Source organism: Lasioglossum baleicum, chromosome 9 (genome assembly GCF_051020765.1).
Source record: "Lasioglossum baleicum chromosome 9, iyLasBale1, whole genome shotgun sequence".
Classification (NCBI taxonomy): domain Eukaryota; kingdom Metazoa; phylum Arthropoda; class Insecta; order Hymenoptera; family Halictidae; genus Lasioglossum; species Lasioglossum baleicum.
Window position 1 is genome coordinate 8,988,847 of NC_134937.1, and position 18,987 is coordinate 9,007,833.

The 18,987-nt window shown below is 42.5% G+C and overlaps 5 protein-coding genes across 11 annotated transcripts in view; 2 read left to right on the forward strand and 3 right to left on the reverse strand.

Annotated features, from left to right (window-relative positions):
* Positions 1–163: 163 nt before the first annotated feature.
* Positions 164–3,764, reverse strand: LOC143212231 (glycosyltransferase 25 family member). 4 transcript variants are annotated; one of them, XM_076430794.1, is made up of 10 exons: positions 3,388–3,764; positions 2,861–3,089; positions 1,902–2,244; positions 1,690–1,809; positions 1,421–1,607; positions 1,257–1,331; positions 1,126–1,183; positions 910–1,037; positions 635–838; positions 164–551 (listed from the first exon to the last, which is right to left on the reverse strand). In XM_076430794.1, exons 1-10 carry the CDS (start codon positions 3,573–3,575, stop codon positions 374–376), a joined length of 1,710 nt encoding a protein of 569 aa, XP_076286909.1. In that variant the 5' UTR covers positions 3,576–3,764; the 3' UTR covers positions 164–373. The 4 variants fall into 4 exon arrangements, with proteins under 4 accessions (XP_076286909.1, XP_076286910.1, XP_076286912.1 ...); XM_076430795.1 differs by lacking the exons at positions 2,861–3,089; positions 3,388–3,764 and adding an exon at positions 2,511–2,671; XM_076430797.1 differs by lacking the exons at positions 2,861–3,089; positions 3,388–3,764 and adding an exon at positions 2,444–2,655.
* Positions 3,765–3,920: 156 nt separating this feature from the next.
* On the reverse strand, positions 3,921–6,979 carry Mtdna-helicase (mitochondrial DNA helicase). 2 transcript variants are annotated; one of them, XM_076430779.1, is made up of 7 exons: positions 6,354–6,979; positions 6,041–6,273; positions 5,284–5,968; positions 4,789–5,033; positions 4,613–4,713; positions 4,335–4,554; positions 3,921–4,231 (listed from the first exon to the last, which is right to left on the reverse strand). In XM_076430779.1, exons 1-7 carry the CDS (start codon positions 6,601–6,603, stop codon positions 4,043–4,045), a joined length of 1,923 nt encoding a protein of 640 aa, XP_076286894.1. In that variant the 5' UTR covers positions 6,604–6,979; the 3' UTR covers positions 3,921–4,042. The 2 variants fall into 2 exon arrangements, with proteins under 2 accessions (XP_076286894.1, XP_076286895.1); XM_076430780.1 differs by having other exon boundaries at positions 4,057–4,231; positions 4,345–4,554.
* Positions 6,980–8,262: 1,283 nt separating this feature from the next.
* LOC143212181 (uncharacterized) lies at positions 8,263–9,881 on the reverse strand. Its single transcript, XM_076430658.1, has 3 exons — positions 8,877–9,881; positions 8,678–8,755; positions 8,263–8,566 (listed from the first exon to the last, which is right to left on the reverse strand). The coding sequence occupies exons 1-3, from the start codon at positions 9,056–9,058 to the stop codon at positions 8,512–8,514; spliced, it is 315 nt and encodes a 104-aa protein (XP_076286773.1). The 5' UTR covers positions 9,059–9,881; the 3' UTR covers positions 8,263–8,511.
* Positions 9,882–9,934: 53 nt separating this feature from the next.
* Positions 9,935–11,259, forward strand: LOC143212179 (uncharacterized). Its single transcript, XM_076430656.1, has 5 exons — positions 9,935–10,171; positions 10,358–10,632; positions 10,701–10,798; positions 10,866–10,998; positions 11,085–11,259. Exons 1-5 carry the CDS (start codon positions 10,118–10,120, stop codon positions 11,176–11,178), a joined length of 654 nt encoding a protein of 217 aa, XP_076286771.1. The 5' UTR covers positions 9,935–10,117; the 3' UTR covers positions 11,179–11,259.
* A 139-nt stretch (positions 11,260–11,398) lies between these two features.
* The window catches only part of LOC143212173 (uncharacterized), a 51,579-nt gene continuing 43,990 nt past the window's right edge, over positions 11,399–18,987 (forward strand). For all 3 annotated transcript variants that reach the window (XM_076430646.1, XM_076430644.1, XM_076430645.1), the window contains exon 1: positions 11,399–17,549. In XM_076430646.1, the coding sequence (XP_076286761.1) occupies positions 17,136–17,549 (414 nt within the window). In that variant the 5' untranslated portion in view covers positions 11,399–17,135. The remainder of the gene's footprint in view (positions 17,550–18,987) is intronic.

An 18,987-nucleotide genomic window follows, 5' to 3' on the forward strand; every position in this document is an offset into this window, starting at 1 on the left:
GTCGCGCTATTCGAGACACACAGCACGACGTTGAAGAGGGAAGAGAATTTCCTACTACGGATGACTAATGTACGAAGAACGGCGTAAAAGCAAAATTGCAATATCGTTAGGTCACAGGAAAAGGATGAAAAGGATTAACTAAACTGTTCTTGTAATGCACAGATAAGAAAATGGAAATCTTTTTTTAATGAACATATAAAATGTTATACGATTATAAATATATCATAGGAAAATATATTTTTTCCTCTGTCGCTTATATTCTTATATTCTAGCGATTTATGTGGCAGTGAAGTATGTGTCATGGAACAGCAAATATAACTATTTCGTTTGATTAGAAGGACTAGTATCGTATCTCTGGTTATTCTCATGGCACTTATAGCTCTTCTCGTTTCCTTGATTGACTCGTTTTCTCGTCCAGAGGTACAATCGTGGAGTCTTCCGTATCGCTGATGTACCCTTGATCGCCGGTATAATGAGTAGGATGAATTAACAAAGGATTTACGGAGAGTATTATCAAATCTCGTTTCGGATAGTGTGCTTTCCACTCTTTTCTATTGGGAATAGAACAAAATTATTATATAGATTAGTAGAAGAAGATTCTAATTGGAAAATCCCTCTTCTTTATTTCTCATACTTAGGATGCGTGTTGGCCAATATCGGAAGATATTCGTCGACGGGCACCAACTTCTTCAGTGGTTCCGCTTCTACCAGTTTTCTAGCTCCGTTTCTCGATAAAATGTATCCTAATGTCCAGTAACTGTAAGCGGCGCGTACCAAATACTTCGAACCTTCGACCGAAGATTCGGCGCTCTCCAGTAATCTCTTTCTTCCTAAATAGCTGTAACAGTACATTTCACGAAAATAATGGAAAATTTCTGCGTACTGTTTCAAACGTTAACAAGTACTCACATCAAATCCCACTCGAACCGAAGATTATCGAGCTCCGTTAATATATACTTCACCTTTTGTCGGAAAAACGGTTCGAAGCGAACGTCATCTTCCAAGATTATAACGGTTTCAAAGTCACTTTCTATCACCTAATAATTTAGCACGAGCTTAATACGACTTGCGAGCAATGGGAAACAATTCGATTAAAGCAATTCGTTTCTTCAGTGTTCAAATTACCTCGTTCCAAATTATGTAATGACTTAGGAAACAACCAACTTCCCCCATAGTCATAGGTCTACAAATCGGTACATTATTATCAGTGGTCGAAATACTTTTCATCTTTCGCTGTAACTGTATACCGAACTTACCTATCGTGATAAGGATCAGAGTATTCCGGCATTATTTCCACTCCAGCATCGCTCAAGATGGATTGATTTAATGTCCTGATGGAAGTCGATAAATGAATACAACAAATTATCAAGCAGCTCGGTGACTTCTTACGTTAGTACTTACGTTAGTATTTCGAACTTACCTACCATCAAACGCGTCAACAGTTTGCGCGCGAATACCAAGTTCTTTGAAAAGTTGAAGCATTCTGGTTCTCCGTTCCGGTCTTCTTAAAAGATTTATCATATAAATTTGATCTACTCCTAGCGTATCCTCTGCAGGGTATTGAACGTATCGCTCGAGATCCTTCGACAACGGAAGATCATCATTGTCTAGCAAAAAGCGGAAAATACATCTCATTACGAAACGTGACGTGATTTTTCAAATGTTTGTTATCTGGACCGTCTAACGTACTTAATATCTCCGTTTTAATATTGGTTAAAAGCACCAAATCGTCCGCGATCGTCCCTTCTTTCTCCAATGGTATCATGACAAACCCGTAATGATCGTCGTTGCAGACGAACAATGGTATACCTGTGAATGTGAATTCAAAAGAAATAATTTAGAAGAAATGAGATACGCAATTGAATCAAGATTGTTTAAAACGATGGGTACAGATGATATACCAGAGTTTTTGGCTCCAACAGCGAAACTTATAATGTCGTCTGTAGGGCCATCATACTGATTCAAATAACGCGGGTCGTAAGACAAAAGGTCCGAAGCGGATTTTCGCAAATTTATAAGGACCGCACTATGAACCATCGGAACATCGAAACAGCCTGTTTCCTCGCGGAAAAATATCCGGTCGTACTTCTCCGTTCTAAGATAATAATAATCGGTGTTCATTCCAGCCCAGAAATTACTGTACATGCCGTCCGATTTCAATAACGGACTGATCACGATCTCGTCTTTTGAAACTAAATTATCGAGAGTATTCGGATTCGTTAGAAAAGCGTCTGCGTCCAGCATCTGTAATTACAATAACATATATTTTAATATAATATACGCGTATGGAATCTAAATAAGTCAGCAGTTTCCAACCTGGGAGCCGCCAAAATTTTTTAATAAGATATTAATTTGTAGTTTTCAGTTTTTCTTTTGTAATAAAGTTTTTATTATCTAAAACTTTATTATCTATTATTATATCTATTTAAAAAATAAAAGGTACTTAGGAAAGCGCGGAAAAGAATTTTTTTTGCTCCCTAAGAATCTCCACGATCACTGTCCCTTAGCACCTTTGTCTTCATCTACCCCTTCCACTTGGGAGGGGGGGGGGGGGGTGTATCCCTGCGAGGAGGGGCCAAGAAGCTCGAGTTGCCGCGCGGTCCGTGTTTATATGTGGTTTGCATGCTGTTCTTTTCTACGTTCGGCATCCTTTGTACTTTTGGCGGTCGACCCAGTCATGAAAAAATAATTTCCCTACACGATCTCTGTCCCTGCTCGGAACAGGCCTTTTATTATTATGGGTAGTATAGTAATATATCTTATATTACTTAATTTTTTATGGGACCCAGATCGCGACTTTACTGCAGCATAAAGACTGGAAACCGCTGATCTAACAGTAAGTAATTATGTGTCCAGATACCAAAACAAAATCTGCCCAAAGTTGTCTCCCTGCGTTGAGGCCTCTTTCGCGGAGATTTATCACGTGCGAAAACCTTTGGTTTGACCAATCAGCGATTCCATCTTCGTCTTCAAAGCCGTTTGACTTTCCATCGAAACTTGTATCGATTCCATGATACTCGATGGCTCTATTCTCTAGCCATGTAGATAGTATTTCGATGGAATTATCAACGTTATTATCGCTGTATATACTTAAAAAATGAACGTAATTTTTTAATAATGATTCTGTCAACTGTACCACGTATCGTTCGAACATAACTTAATTCCCGGAAATTGATAAACATTGAATTCTATATACATTTTAATTTTCAAAATTTTCGTAAAGTTTTGAAAAATGGAATACGCATGGATCTGTTAACATAAACTATATGTACCATGTATGATGGACGTGTTCATGTCCGTTAAATTTACAACTGTTGTTACAATGAAAATAATATTTTAGACGATTCCAATTTTACGGGGAAAGTAAGGTTAAAAAAATACACTTACCATAAATGTATCCGCTCTTTTGGATAATTCAGCCGTTCCAAAAATGTTAGAAAGTATGGCAACGTGTGTGCCTTATTGCGTACTAAAATCGATATTAACACTGTCGGCTTTTTCGAGTCTTCGCAACAGGTTATGGAAAGCATAACGATAAGTGTAAATGAAATAAACATATTATTTACTGATCCCATGTTCTCTGCGACGATCTGTTTGTTATTTCGTTCACTGTTGTAAAATTCTTACGAGAGAGAACACACGAAAAAGCACAAAGAATAAACACGTGAACTCTGCATTGAAACCCTATTTTATCTCTATGGTCTCTGGTTTATTGCTTTACCATTTCTCATCAAATTTGACCACCTACGTCACGAGAGTATTATGTATATGTGTGTACGTATACTATATGTCTATATGTATTTGAATCTGTACCAGCCTATGTGGGTGGTTGGTGAAGCTGTGTGCTATCTTCGTTAACGATATGGAAGTCCACAATTTACTTGAATGACCAGTATTATGAAAACTCTCACACATTCGTACTCATCATATATACCTATTTATTTACAAATAAACACGGTATTGTACAAAAATACAAATTTCATTCTACAATTAGTGTTCTGCACCGAGTTTTATTATAAAACAAAATTCAACAAAATAACACTTATTCGATATCGATCGCGGACGTAGAATGTTTTTTATCATTTTGCCCGTCGCCGGTCTTCCTCCCTGAAGACTTGTCTTTATCCAAACTGTTGTCCTTCTGTTTCAATTTTGGTGAATAACTGAGACCAGATTTTACAAAGTCTAACGCCATGATTCCTAAATCACCGCTGTATCTATTCTTTGCCACCTAGGAGTACAAGTTTCTTTAATAGTATAATGGATATTCGCATTGCATAGCATAGCAGATTAATAAACCGACGACACATTTGTGTCACGCGTAATACGCCTACTTGTAAATACTTTTTGCCTCGGATACTGTTCAGTCTTTTATCTTGGATAATAAGAACGTTATCTGCTTCTTGACTTGCTTTAGCACTTCCGAAAATCGACGACGTTGTTAATTCTTCTTCGTTACGTTCTTTCCTCGGATGTATTATAGCAGTTACGTGACAATTGTGTCTGGTAGCAAAATTTCGGAATCTTGAAATGATATCGTCTTGTCTCCAGAATCTAAAATTAATATCATTTTACATTACGAGTCATCTGTCGCGTAAACACATTTTAATACCTGTCCATGTGTTTGGAGTCGTCCGCCGTTCCCATCATAAATTGGACGTTGTCAATTATTAAATGGGCTATGTCGTGAACGTAAGTTGCGTGCTCGACCGCCTATGACAGAGATATAATTGCATTCAGCTTTGCTATGCGAAATCGAATAACGGCGAAATCCTACTGTGTACCTACGTCCATTACAACTTTTATACTTTGCTGACCATGAAATGTCATGAAGTAGATTGGTAATTTTTCGAAGGCATCCGCGTATGTATCAAAATTTTCTAGATGCTCGTCCAAAGGTACTCCTACCATTTGTTGTAACATGGTTCTTGCTAATCGTGTATTCCTTATTTCAAAGCTACCCCATAAAGTGTTGACACTTTGCATCGCTAAATCTAAGGAGTACTCGCTCATGAACGTTGTTTTGCCGCATCCTGAAAGAAAGAGACGACATTTTTTAATGTTCTATTAAAAGTATAAGTGTGTTGGAACTATTTAACCCTTAGCACTCGAATGGTGACTCTGTGGCACCACTAAAAATTGCTATACCATATTCGAAATAATGTTTACATTATTAGGTTTAATTGTATAGGGAATGGAAATATTCCAAGTCAGAAGAAATGTTTAATTTTCGAATTAAAATAGCTCCGAGTGCATAGGGTTAATAATGTTTCAATAAACCACCTGTTGGCCCTGTTAAAACTGTGAATTCTCCTCTCCTGTGGCCCTTTAGTATCTTGTTTAGAATTGGAAATCTTTTCCATTTCACGCCTTGTACCTTGTCAACATTCTGTATATCGCTCAACACTTCTTCTCTCAGTTGTTGAAACGTGGTTATACTTTTATGCCAGACAGACTGTGCATTTTGAAGAATGTCTTTCAAATTGTAACCCAATTTGTCTGCTAATCTCGGCTGAGGTTGCGAATCTGTCGGTCTCACGAAATAACATCGTCCTTCGTTTAACTTCTTCGCAAATTGCCTAACAGTGTACCAACTCGTCTCGTCGTTCCCGAACCACAAAGTTAATTTTTTAAAAGATTCCATAGACGGTAGTAACTGTTGAGGTAGGTTTTGCAAATTATACGGAAGACAGAGAATTATATTCGCTGACTTCTGCGACATCAGAGCCAATAAATCCTGTATTGTTCCTACAACCACAGCAGCATTATCAGTTCTACAATTTTGTTGTTTGTATTTAATAGAACCACTAACCCCAGATACAGGAATTGTTCGTACTACTTCTGAACGTGTTGTAAGGGACTTGTATCCAACGACAGAGTTGTTTAACCCTGTTAAGGGGAAGTGCAACATACAGGATGTTTTTTCATAAATACAATTCAACTGATTCAAATCTTCTTGAGAGACGCGCTGAAAAAAGAATCGCATTTCAAATTTCTGTGCACAAGTAGAAGAGATTTAAGTTCTACTTTAGTTCTTTACTGGAAATGCAAAATCGTCGAGCAAAGCATTGTATTCTTCTGTGGTCAAGTCTGCAATACTTTGACCGTTCTTTTTCATATTTTCCCAATCTTCGTTGAAGTTTTTTTCTACTTGTAAATTCGCTTTAAATGCATCCAGTCCTTTTAGTTTCTTGTCTGATTTTTCTAATAATAAAATTTTTTGTAGTATGTCCCAAGAGCCATTGTGCTTGCATTTATCGCACATGAAATAGCCTGCAATGAAGATTATTGAAACAAAAAAATTAGTGGAAAATTCTACCTATAATACTTGCATAAAACCAATGCTTACGTACCTGTTGTTTTGTTTACATAAAGTTTTGGGCTTTTTCTCACATTGTTGCATATAGGACAGTCCAACATGATACAAGTGTGCCCATCTACTATAGGTACAGATCTTTCTTTAAAGAACTGTTTTAAATTCGAGTAAGACATGTTAAACGTAGACTTGCTATGGTCTCCATGAAAATACTGTTTCCTAATGAAACTTTTAGCTTGATGCTTCCCTTTTCGAATATGAGCACGCACAAGTAATGTTAAAAACATTTTTAAATAAATAAACGGTTATCAACTCGGAATCACTGAATTCAAATAATAGAGAAGAATTTACAATTTACGCAAACATTTTCAGGAACACACGTGTTAGAACACATTATAAAGTCTGTGCACGTTTTATCTTTGCATAGTTCTTTTATTTTAGTCAAATATTGCACTTTAATTCAATAATGTACATTCATATTGTTCGTTTAACGTTTTACGTATTGTTGTCAACGTACAGAAAGTAACAAAAACCGCCGTAACTTTTGAATTCTGTACTTGTATTTGTTGTTCATTGCACGATAGGTGCAATATAAATTAGGCGTGCACCAGCGTGCACGTGGTCTTCTTATCATAGACATATAGAGATAGACTGCGCGGCCTGAACGAAGCGCTGAAGCCCACAATGGCGGCGTGCGGGAGAGAGAGAGCATTAGCCGGGGTCCATAGCGCTCTCTTTCTATATGATGTGTCGACACATCAATTAGAAAGAGAGCGCTATGGACCCCGGCTAATGCTCTCTCTCTCACTCTTTGTACCGCGCGCCGCCATTGTGGGCTTCAACTCGCCCATAAGACGGCGCAGTCTATCTCTATATGTCTATGCTTCTTATAAATATGCAGAGACGTCTCGCGGAGGGTAGATGAATATATTTAGTGTCACGTCACTCCCAGTGTTACCGATAATTATGGATAATTCACGAATCATGGTTTGTTAGTAAGAATCGACTATCCGATTACGTAAGCAAGCATCCAAATACATATCTTATGTACGATATGTGCCCGTATATATAGAAGTAAACACATACGCAGTATCGCAAGTTTTACGCGCATGTGCGACGATTTTTGGCGTCAGTAACGTAAAAGTGTGGCTAAAACGGGGTACCTTGGTCACCCCGCATAATTTTGAAAAATTTGTTATGATTTCATTTTGAAATATGAATGTGTAACATGTGTGTTGTATTAAACTTTAATATACATATATGTATATATAATATATATAAACTTCTGAATTCTTCCGGTACTTTCCTGCCAGTAATAGTTCCCCACTACTTTCCCCACAACTTAGAACGTAGATACGTTCCTGCATTTGGTCGTGCACGTGTCATAACATCACGTAACTGAACTGGTAACTAATCCGGTAAGGGTAAAGGAAAGGGTGTCGTCAGTGTCGTCTATTTAGTAGGAAACGTGTGAGTGGTGCACACCAGTGCACACACCGCTAGACCACGTATACGTACGCGAGGATTGCAAGGGTCCGGGATTATTTAGTCTTCTGATTTCTCGATAATGCAAAGACGGGTTTTTTAGTAGTCAAAATCGCTAGATGAAAGATCAATCTAGGGTGCGATCATCCTCAAAAGTCCTATTTTTACGTTTACGAGCAATGGTTTTGCAATATTCAGCTACATGTTGCCCGTCGGAGAGGTTAGTACAGTCAACAGTGGTCCTCTGAGGGGAAACATGCAGCCGAATATTGCAAAACCATTGCTCGTAAACGTAAAAATAGGACTTTTGAGGATGATCGCACCCTGCGATTTTGACTGCTAAAAATCTATAGGACCCTTGCAATCCTCGCGTAAATACGTATATATGTGGTCTAGCGGTGTGTACGTGTGCACTCACAGCAGTCACGCGTTTCCTGCTACACGACTCCCGTAATGGCAATTCAAACTGCGGGAAAATAATTTTGAATCGTCCGTTTATTCAGAATTAGTCAAGTTCTTTACCATTTTACACATTTGTAACTATATGTCATACTTATACATACTTTATTATTGCATAATGTGTATTACAGTACTGGAGTTATTGTAATAAAATAAATACGATTTTATATAATTTAAAACTTTAGTGCTTATTTTGAACAAATAATTATACTTCCGGGCATTTACGTTCCATTTTACATTTTATATTCGTGTTAGGGTTCGCTGCTCTTACTCGGTGGATTGTAGAATGAAATTTTGACATCTTGCCTAAAGACAAAGTGAAACAGCAATGAAAAAACATTTCGATATTTCGGGGAGTTTCCATGAGGAAAGACAATTATATGGATGTACTATATAAAAAATGTCTTTTTACATTACCTTTCTGTGACTTCGTCGTTTGTGTCGTTCGCATCTGTTAAAATACCGATTTCGTACACCACCGCTTTTATAACGTATCTATGACAAAAGAAAGTGATCTATGTTAGCCAGGACAGTTTCCGTTGTTTATTGTTTATATAATAGAATACAACAATTTCAACAATTATAACAAAGTGTTAAAATTATAAAGTCTTCTTACAAATTATCATCCAATGAAGCGTTTGTTGAGTTTTGTATCAATGCTGTAGTTGTTGTGCCAAAATCTTCGCTGGATGCAGGTAATGCTACACCGAATTGAACAGCCACATAGATAAGTAATAATATCGAGTAAAATACTCGAGAGACTTTAACGTCCTGTTTGATTTCACTGTTACACAACATTTTCAACAGTACTTCCTATTTCCATGTGGCTACTTTTATAGCGGCCTGGTGCTGTTTCATTAGCACCATTCCCCCTTTTTAACTTATAGGTATAACGTGTGTTGTTACATACATTTTCATCTTGTTCATAAGTGAGAATGGAAAATTTGCAAGAGGCCAGTTCTAATAAACAATGTATGTACAAAGAATATTTTTGGAATCTGTCAGAAAACGTGAACAAGGTGTAACTTATTTATATGTTCGATATAATAATTATAAAAATAAGTACACGCACGTGCTCCAAAAATATTAGAAATAAAATTGGAAATCTCGAAACTATTGCAAATATAAAGAAAATTTTACAAACAATTACAAGGAAATATTCAAATACCGATATCGCGTACTGAAATATTTATTTAATAACAAGAATAAAATATGTATAAATAAACGGAACAAATAAAATATATCGAGGAAATATTTTCCTTGCAAGATGTAACATAATATATAAGCTTCCATACTTATTAAATTAACGTATAGGTGAGAATGAACTTCTGCATAAGTCGCACATATGTACACGCATTTTATGCGATTGCTTGGAATACAGCTATTTTTAAGTTATTAAAAAGTTTCTAAAAATCGATGTATGTATGCAAGTATATACTTATACCAAAAGTTATACTTAATTTCAAGTATGTATTTTCATTTCGATGGTATTGAATATTATGCAGCTGCATGAATTTTATTTAAATTTTATACTTCTTTCTTCGAATAAAATTTGTGTGCACACTTTATTGGAATCAAATACTTTAAATCCAATAATATATCTTATCCGAAGGAAATCAATTTACATATACTATAATTTACAACAAGTGTCATTTTTATTTACAAATTTTACGCAACATTTTACTTGCGTATATGCATATGTAGTTCATGATACACGACGTTGGTGGTGTTACTGCTGCAGCAGCATGCGATGTATACCACATTTACAATAATTTCTCATACCTGCATTTGATACTAATGTTGTAGGTTATTTTATGTGGTTAGGCATTTAAAAGTAATTTGCCTTTTATTTCCAATATGAGCAACGCAGCGGCAGACTCGTTGGAGTTTATGTTGCGTGGCACTGAATCGGTAAGTTATCAATATTACACTTGATAATTTGGTTTTCGGATATTAAATTTTGAAATTTTCGAATTTGGTTGTCAACTACTATCACAATATTATAAGAGTGAAAGCAGCGATAATACATTATAACATAACAAAAAGTATGTGTAAGATTATTTCGAATGAAATTTAGGGATCGTCATTTTATTGCAGGTGCACGTGTCACAGGAATCCAAAGATGCATTTAAAAATTGTATGAATACCGAAGCTATCTATAAGGCTGGTATTCCTTGGGGAACGTTTACCGCAATATGTGTTTATGGGATGTGTAGTTATCACAAAGTGAAACCTATGATGAAACTGGTAACTATTCCTTTCGGAATAATGGGATTCAATTTAGGGAGATTAACATATTCTCAAACTTGCGCAACAAAATATGTACCCGAGTTGCCAGACTTATTAAGAGCCAAACTACTTGATATGCAAAGGTATTACACGTTCTTAGTTATCTCCTGAACAATCTTCATTTTCATAAACTGTTTTAATGCAAATGTAGACGAAACGCTCAAGACAACAAGCTCTTCGAATCTAACGAATTGTGGTCAGAAGATCAAACATCATCGAACGAGTTTAATACCACCTCTGGCGATAATAGTAAGTAATAGTGGAATGGAAATTTTTGTAGGTGTGTTAAAAACATTCTAATTCGTTGTGCTTCAAGGTAATCAATTCCCCGATGCCAGCAGTGATACTGACACACCTGAAACAAGCAAACTAAATGAGCCGAAACAGCGTGTAACTTACGAGGAGTTACGGAGACAAAACAGAATACCGTACTATGGAGGTTTTAGGAGGTGAGAAATAAACGGAGGAAAAGGGACTACGAATTTGTCCGATGTTCATATTATAGAATTCTATGGGGATAAAATTCAATTTTTAGTCGGCAGCCTGTGCAAGAGAAGGTACCTACTGCGGACCCGGAATTATTGGACGAAGAATCGATTAATAAGACGAAACAGCGTATCTGGGAATGAAACAAGCAACGTGTATCTGGTAGCTGTAATTGTTTCTAGTTTTTGCATATAATATACACTCGCGATGTATCATATTATAAACATCGGTTTATGAACATCGACCAACTCGTCGATCTACAACACCATGACCTTCCGACGACTTTGAACGGAGAAGAAAAAGTCACAGTAGTTTTTCATTTTTCTTTTTCTATACGAAATTGTATTGCATTTAATTATTTTATATTTTATATCCGCTGCCTTCGAAGAATTTTCAGATGAGGGTATAAAATCTGCGTCGGAGAAATAGTACCACGAACGTGAAAACGATTTGTTACAATATATGAAGCTGTTGTTTGTAGAATTAAAAGCACGAAGCGATACAATGGGGCGTCGATGAAAAGAAGAAAAACAGAAAACTTGTAGAACCGATGGGGTACATTGTTCAGTGAAGATTCGTAAATGGCATAATAAATGGCGGCAGAGCATCGGATACGGGTGTGCAATTTTCAACAGTACTGTCGCGAGCGTTAAGGTGTCATCTTGGCATTACCTTGACGTGCCCAACAGAATGTCGCTTCTCTCTCATAAGAGCGTTGCCGACATCCCTTCCCTATACTTACCATACGTTAGCGGGTCAATAATTGCTGTTCGGTATTTGCTACACATTCCTCTATTGGCAATTGAGTCGTCGGCTCTCAACTAGACCGAACTCGTATAGTGTACATACAGTGTATACATATATGTACAGGCATATAGTTTTTTTTACAATTGTATGTAGCAGTTTTTGACATGCGGTCTTGATTGGGTAGACTCGTTTCCAGGAGTGCAATGGTTTTTCTATGGTGCAATCTAAGCCGCAGTCGCCCTCAGAAGTTCTATTTTTACGTTTACGAGACGTAATTTTCATAAAGCTGCGACAGCTGCATGCTGCCGAATAATAAATGATGCCTCGTAAACGTAAAAATGGGACTTTTGAGGACGATTGAGGTCTAGAATCATCTTTTATTTAGCGCTTTTGACTACCGAAAACCCCCGTTTTTGCATTATCGAGAGATAAGGAGGCGCATCCCGCACCCTTGCAATCCTGGAAACGAGTCTACCCTCTTAATGGGTTATATGTATACATTGGATAGAAAACTAATTTTCGCTACGTAAAAATGGAGTAGCATCTTCCCTATGAAAAGGGGCATTTTTCACCTTCGCACTGCTGTGCAAGGCGGGTCATCGGGTTCAGGAGCGAGTTGAGAATGTCTGTATGTATCTACATCCGACAAGACGAAGACAGACACTACCAAGTTCGAACGAGGGTCGATACGTCGAAAGCGACGGAGTTGGAAGCTCGGAGCTGTTTCGCGTACGGTCTGGTACGGTCGTCGTTCGATCGCTAACGTTGTGTTAGCCGAGATTCTTTGGCGTGGATTTGCGCAGCGAGAAACTGCGTGCAGCCAACCATTGGCTATCGAAGCCGACCAATCGGAGAGTAGTTCCATTCATAAGTTGCGCTGCTTCCGTTCTCATAGTGGGGGATTGCCACCGATGCAACTCGAATTCTGTTTAGTTGTTGGCCATTTAGACTTTATACAACTTGGTGGGCTGTTCCTTGCAAAAGGTAGCTCGCGAATGTTTTTGCATGACTTTTCGCAAACTGCGCGCCGCAGATACCTGCTTCGAAAGGCGGAAAGATACTTTTACTCGAAGAGTACTAGATGAACGATTGCATCTATAAAGATTGTCAGGAAAAGTATGGAAAAATCAATTATTCAGCACCGCGCGTAGTTCTATCGTTTAGACTTGGACAGTGTAAACCATGTGGTCGCTAATGGCATCGCTGTTAATGCGACCACGTTGAAATAAACTGTAAATTAATAAATAAATAATATTTCATTTCGAGAATATAGAAAAGAGAAGAAAAGCAACCGCACCGTTTCCGTACAACGATTTTCGAAGTTGCTTGAAAAGCGCCGTACGTCTTCCGCGACGAATTCGACGGAACTTGGATATTTGGGAAATGACGGGGTCACGAACCTCGCGCAGTTTGCGTCTATGGGAGTCCTAGAATAAGGGACGAGGAGAGCTAGAGGACCGGGTCGTGTCCCGTGTCCCGTATCCCGCGTCTCGTGTCGGCACTCGGATCCGAGATCCACGGTGAGACCGTCGCGTTACGATTCTCGTGTTTGCTTAAATGATCGCGCGTAGAAAGGAGAGTCATGCAGGTGCAGGTCATGTGAAATATTTGCACTTTGTCGTAATTTGCGTAACCCGTTGCATATATAATAAATCCGCGGAGCTAAAGCGCCATGATAGAAAATCGTTTCACAATCTAAAAGAGAAAGGGAATCTCTGCATCGTGGGAGGGGAGAGATTTGAGATGCTTGTTGCCACGTGCATTATCATGCACAGTATGCATACTCGGGAACGAACACATCGCCGTTCGAACGACTCCAAAATTCGAGTTTAATCGTGGCCAGGCCCGTTCGCCAACTGTTCCCGTTCGTATTTCACACGAACGCGAAAAATATTATCTATTCAGCGATACCAGCAACGAATACTTAGAGTACCACCCACGCGCGGTCGTTCTTCCGAAAGATCTTTGTTCCATTTCTATCGTGCGGCATGATCAGCGAGAGCTGGCGAACAGCGAAACTTTGGCGAACCGGCTGCTCTCGATCGACCGGCGACGATTCGCTCGATTCGATCAATGGGAAAAAATCGCCGTGTTGATCCGTAAACAGAACGGAGAGCATACACGCATGGATACGTACGCTGCATGGCTATATGGAAACTTTAATCGCGCCGAGGTGACGTCAGACGAGCGTTGGCGTAATGGCTATGACCGTTCCCGTTGTCCAAGAGGAAGATCGAGAGAAGAAAATCTCGCGGACGAGACAAAGACGGGGGAGAGCTCGCAGTTGTGGACAGAACGGGACTCGAGCGGATAGGACGATACACGGGAAGAGGATATCTTGTTCGCGCGGTCCAGCCGGAACCCTGAAATCCGCGAACGACTCTTCACCGAGCAGCTTCAAACGATTTCCGACGAAGCGCAACGCGTTCGGATATTAAAAAAGAAGAGTGACAAAGCGATCGGCGGTACATAGCAGACCCTCTCCGATAGTGCTTTGGCGCGATACCGATAATAGTACTCCTTGGGTATGGCATGGTATGATGTGGTGTATGGTACACCGTGTAATACTGTTTCTTGGCGGCTGCGGTCGAAGGAGAACGGAGAACGGAGAACGCGAGCAAAAGATTCTAGAGGAACGAAGAGAGAACGAAAGCAGAGAGTGGAAGAGCGAGAGGTGTGCGCGAGAAGAGAAAGGAAGAGAGGATACAAACGAGTCAACGAGGAGGGAGTATGATCGAATAGAGGGACAGAGAACGAGATAGAGATGGAGTGTGTCGTATCGCATCGGATCGCATCGCGTTGTATCGTATCGTATCGAAAAGGGCAAAAGGCGGAAGAGAGAAGGAAGAAGGGATGACGGCGATCGCTAGGGAGGTGGGGGCGAGGAAGAGGCAGGGAGAGAGGGAGAGCGGGCGAAAGAAGAGAAGAGAGAAGAGAAGAGAGGAGAGGAGAACGAGACGGGGGCGTGCTTGATGGCCGCCTAGACTGCTCGGATCGGTCGCGCCCGGGGCGTGAGCCAGCCAGAGCTGGAGTCAGAGTCAGAGTCATAGTCAGAGTCAGAGTCAGAGTCAGAAGCACGAGCCACGAGTCCACGAAGTCCTCCACGAGCGGTTACGAGCAGACGCGAGGTTGGAGCAACGGAGATCGAACGGAGACGCAGGAGAGACGAAGGCAGACCAACTGGTGATCGGAAGGGAGGGAGACGGAGAGAGTGAAAGAGTGAAAAGAGCACCGATCGCGGAGGGCTGCGTTCACCGGGCAGTTACTCCGGAACCGTTGCCTTGACGACACGTGTTCACGCATGCGCGTACGCGTTATCGGCTGCACCGCTATCTCGTCACGAGCACCAGTTGCGTTCGCCACCCTCGCGTTTACCACTACCACTGCCTTTTCTCCACCTCCATCATCGCTTCTTCTTCTCCATCGCTCGTCGACACCTCCGACGTCGTCGTCGACGGTGCGCCGTTACCACCGCCACCACTGCCACCACTGCCACCTCCATCGTCGCTACCAGTGCCACCACCACCGTTACCACCACCACCACCACCGCCGTCGCCGCCCTTGCTGCTGATTCTCCGTCAGTACATTGGAGAGCCTCCCCCTGTGAATCGGATACACCGTTACCTGCCAGGAAAGAAGTGGGAGTAGGGTGGTAGACGGTGGCTGAAAGGGAGCAAACGAGAGCAAGAGAGGGAGAGAGTAAATGTAGAAGGGGGTGGAAGGGAGGCAGAAAGAGAAGAGCGTGTCAAGGGGAGCACGCGCTGTCATCGGTGAGAACGTTGTTCGTACTCGGCGGCGCGGCGAGCCTGTTGGGGCGCCAGCGAATTCAACTTTCGCCGTTCGCGGATCTTTTCCGAAATCTTCGTTTTCTCGGAACGTTCTCGCCTATCCGCCGAGGTCAAAGTCATCCCCGAACTTTTCGGCGAGAATTGCTGTCTCGGCTGTTCCTTCGGTGATTCCATCACCGAATGTGACTCCACCTCCACCTCCACCCCCGATCATCCCCACCCCCAGGTTCGCCGGCACGTCCGTTTCCTCCTCTCGCAGTTCGTTTCTCCCTCTTCTACGTCGCCACGTTCTCCACCTCTTCCTCTTTCTTCCATGCGTTCCGAGATTCGAGTATCGCGACCAAGAGTGACCGGTTGTTATGCGTCGACGGTGAACGCGATAAGGCGGGACCGTGTCGGAGTTCTCGTCGATCGTCCGTCGTCGACGCGTTTTTATCGCGTCTCGACACGTTGTCGTTGTCAGTGATCTCACCAGCTAACGGGAATCCGACGTTCATCCCCAAATTTGGATTCCGTGCACCGCGCGCCGTTTTTCAATATTCTCGTCGAATCTATTCTTCGTACAAGTGCAAAGACGCTACGTCGCAGTGACAAATCGGACATTTTGCGAGTGTGCGGGCGCGCGAGAAAAGCTGCACCGATTCTAGGACAACGAACCAACGAAGCCGCGAACTCGTCGGTCGACACGTGTAATTCGAGTAACTCGGATCGCGCGAACTGTTACAGCACCGAAGACATTCAACTTGGAGAACACGCGGCCCGATAACTCGTCTCGTTCGACGATCAAACATCGACTATGCGCGCCGTTCTCGAGGTTCTGGACCATCGGGGAGTAGCGCACAGTCAAATCTGAGAGTCGATCAGTTTCTCTCTTCGAGGAAGATGCAACAGAAAAACCGGCAGAAAGATGGATTTCGACCGCGGGACACGTGCCGATGATTCGGCGATCTCGACGCGCGCATCGATGCTCGTTGTCGGTTCTCGATCGAAATAGGAGACATCGATTGTTGTCGTCGTTCGAACTCGAAGGGGCAAACAGAAGGAAAGTGGTGCGATGGAAGTGGTGAGCTCCGAGTATTGACAAGGTGCGCGAGCGCGCGCGCGCTCTCAGTTATCGGGACCATCGGGAAAAATGCACCGCCGCGTTGGTCAGCGCAGAGTCTTTCGGTTCGTCCTCTCGTCGGAGGAAAAGATACCGGTGTGACGGTGCGACGGTGCAACGGTGCGCGACGGTGTGCGATATCGTGTTGTCGAACAGCACCCGTGTCTGGTGTCCTGCTGCGGGGGTGGAACGGTTGGTAGGTTGGTGCACGAAGCAGGAGTCGTCGTTCAGCCGAGTATGATATCGCCGGAGTTTCCCATTCCGATGAAACGTTGAGGGGGCAACGAGCGTGTACAACGGGTGACCAGAGAGGCTGTGGCGACTGCGAGATCGTAGAAAGACGGAGGACACAGACACGCAGCACACGGAACGAGAAGGAAGAAAGCGGCGGCAAAAGAAAGGACATCGGTATCTTGGGTGCCCGAGCGACAGATCCATAAAGAGGTGCCGGGTCTCAGATTGGATGGTTCCGCGGGGGCTAACCCTTGGGAGGTCGATTTGGGAGCAGCTAGACTTTTCGGAACCGGAGCCGGAGCCGGAGCCGGTGCCGGAGCCGGAGCAGCAACGTTTCTACGACTCTCCGCCACCACGGATGGACGTGAGCGTGTGCTGCCTGCCCGCCAGTGCCGGCTCGGGGGCCCAGCACCCTCATCCTCATCCAGCGAGCTTGCCTTCCGGCGGACAACCGACGACGGTTCAGCCACCCTATCAGTATGCCGATCAGATAGTGCCGGATCGGGGTCAGCCCGACGGATTGCCGGTACTCGGCTGCACCGGTCAGGATAACTGGCAGCAAATCTCGTCCGCTTCCAGCGTCGCCGGCGCTGTCACCGCTGGCACAACCACCTACATCGATTACTCTTGGCTGCAGATGCAGGTGAGTATTTTATTCCTCTCCTTCTCCGTTCCGTTTCGTTCCATTCTAAACCATTCTACTCAAAGATTCGGGGTTTCTGTGATTTTCGCGACACGCGTCCTTCCCGACATAGCGGAGCTATAATCATTTGAAAAGTACACGACCCAGCACCGCTATATTCGAATGTCATTACCAAACAACGCTTCTGGGCTCTCGGAAGTACCATACGCGTACCTCTACTACGTAGCTACGTGCCCGTGGAAAAATGTCTGCGAGATAACGTATCGATTCTAGGGAAACGGTGGATCGTAAAATATTAGAGCAAAGTAATAATTTCCATTACTATTATCTTGTTCCAAGCGATCGCTGTTCCTTTCTAGACGCAGCGGCGTTTCCGCGCTAAGCCGCGTGTTGACAGGGCAAATATTCTTTGATACGCCGTCCGTCTGGGACACGCGTACGCGTCGCACGCCTTTCCACCTTGCCGAGAAACTTGAACGACGACGCGCCGTGCACACGTTCCTTTCTCTTTCTTTCTTTCTTTTCTTCTCTTTTTTCTTTTTCCTCTGTCACTCTGCTCTCGTTGCACTCGAAACTCTTCTTTGCTGGTTATCTTTTCCAAGACAGTCGCTTCGCATCCCGGTAAAGTCTGTTCCACGAGTTTCGGATTATAATAGCTGCTGTAAACTAAATCGAGTTCGACATCCGTACGTTTCCGCGAAATCGCGTGTTATCTGCCATCGTCAAGCTCTGTTCCAGAATCTGGAAACTCGATTCCGCCGTTGTCCGTCGGCAAGACGAACCAGAAATTACGAGAATCATTTACGTCGTCGAACACGACGCAACGAGTCGGGCGTGGTATGACAGCCGTTCGCGTCTTACGAAACCCGAACCGCAGTCGGACGAGTAGAAATCGATGGAGAACCTAACCGAAATTCGAAAGCCATCATTTTCTCCTAATCTTATCGATCCAGTGCGATCTCAAAGTTGGCTTTCGAACGCGGGGAGGGAACGTCCACGGGATTTCCTACAATGAGGACCGCGTCGCGTCGCGTCCGGTCTATGTCGGTAATATAAAACCGGTTTTTTTGATACCGTTACCATTATCGCGTTTTAGCAGGCGAAATCTTGGCGGATAGCAGAGGGTCTGAAAGAGTTGACTAATTGCGAGACGATCGACGCGACTTCGCTCGTTCGCGTTCCTTCTCGAGATTTCAAGACCGGTGCGGCGGTACAAGTTTTGATCGAGGATTAGGATTTTCTCGATCGCTTTCGATTCTCGAGGGGATGTTTGTTGTTGGACGTTTGCCACGTGGAAGAGGGCCACGGATGCAATGGCATCGAATCGGTAATTAGCCGTTACCTGAAACGCAATCTAAACGTATTGTGACTTGTGACGCGCGTAAGATAATAAGCGGACGGAAATCCACGATTATCGTGGCTAGGCAGAAAGGGCATC

Bases quoted from the DNA above. Each gene is read 5' to 3' on its own strand.
- LOC143212231 (XM_076430794.1), bottom strand. From the start codon at position 3,575: ATGGGATCAGTAAATAATATGTTTATTTCATTTACACTTATCGTTATG. The intron at 1,608-1,689 runs GTACGTTAGACG...GCTTTTTGCTAG, and splicing joins TATTAAAACGGAGATATTAA to ACAATGATGATCTTCCGTTG. The intron at 552-634 runs GTATGAGAAATA...TATTCCCAATAG, and splicing joins TTGGCCAACACGCATCCTAA to AAAAGAGTGGAAAGCACACT.
- Mtdna-helicase (XM_076430779.1), bottom strand. From the start codon at position 6,603: ATGTTTTTAACATTACTTGTGCGTGCTCATATTCGAAAAGGGAAGCAT. The intron at 5,034-5,283 runs GTGGTTTATTGA...TCTTTCTTTCAG, and splicing joins AGTTTTAACAGGGCCAACAG to GATGCGGCAAAACAACGTTC. The intron at 4,232-4,334 runs GTAGGCGTATTA...TTGTACTCCTAG, and splicing joins GAGGCAAAAAGTATTTACAA to GTGGCAAAGAATAGATACAG.
- LOC143212181 (XM_076430658.1), bottom strand. From the start codon at position 9,058: ATGTTGTGTAACAGTGAAATCAAACAGGACGTTAAAGTCTCTCGAGTA. The intron at 8,756-8,876 runs GTAAGAAGACTT...CTTTTGTCATAG, and splicing joins GCTTCATTGGATGATAATTT to ATACGTTATAAAAGCGGTGG. The intron at 8,567-8,677 runs GTAATGTAAAAA...CTTTGTCTTTAG, and splicing joins AACGACGAAGTCACAGAAAG to GCAAGATGTCAAAATTTCAT.
- LOC143212179 (XM_076430656.1), top strand. From the start codon at position 10,118: ATGAGCAACGCAGCGGCAGACTCGTTGGAGTTTATGTTGCGTGGCACT. The intron at 10,172-10,357 runs GTAAGTTATCAA...ATTTTATTGCAG, and splicing joins TGTTGCGTGGCACTGAATCG to GTGCACGTGTCACAGGAATC. The intron at 10,799-10,865 runs GTAAGTAATAGT...TTGTGCTTCAAG, and splicing joins TACCACCTCTGGCGATAATA to GTAATCAATTCCCCGATGCC.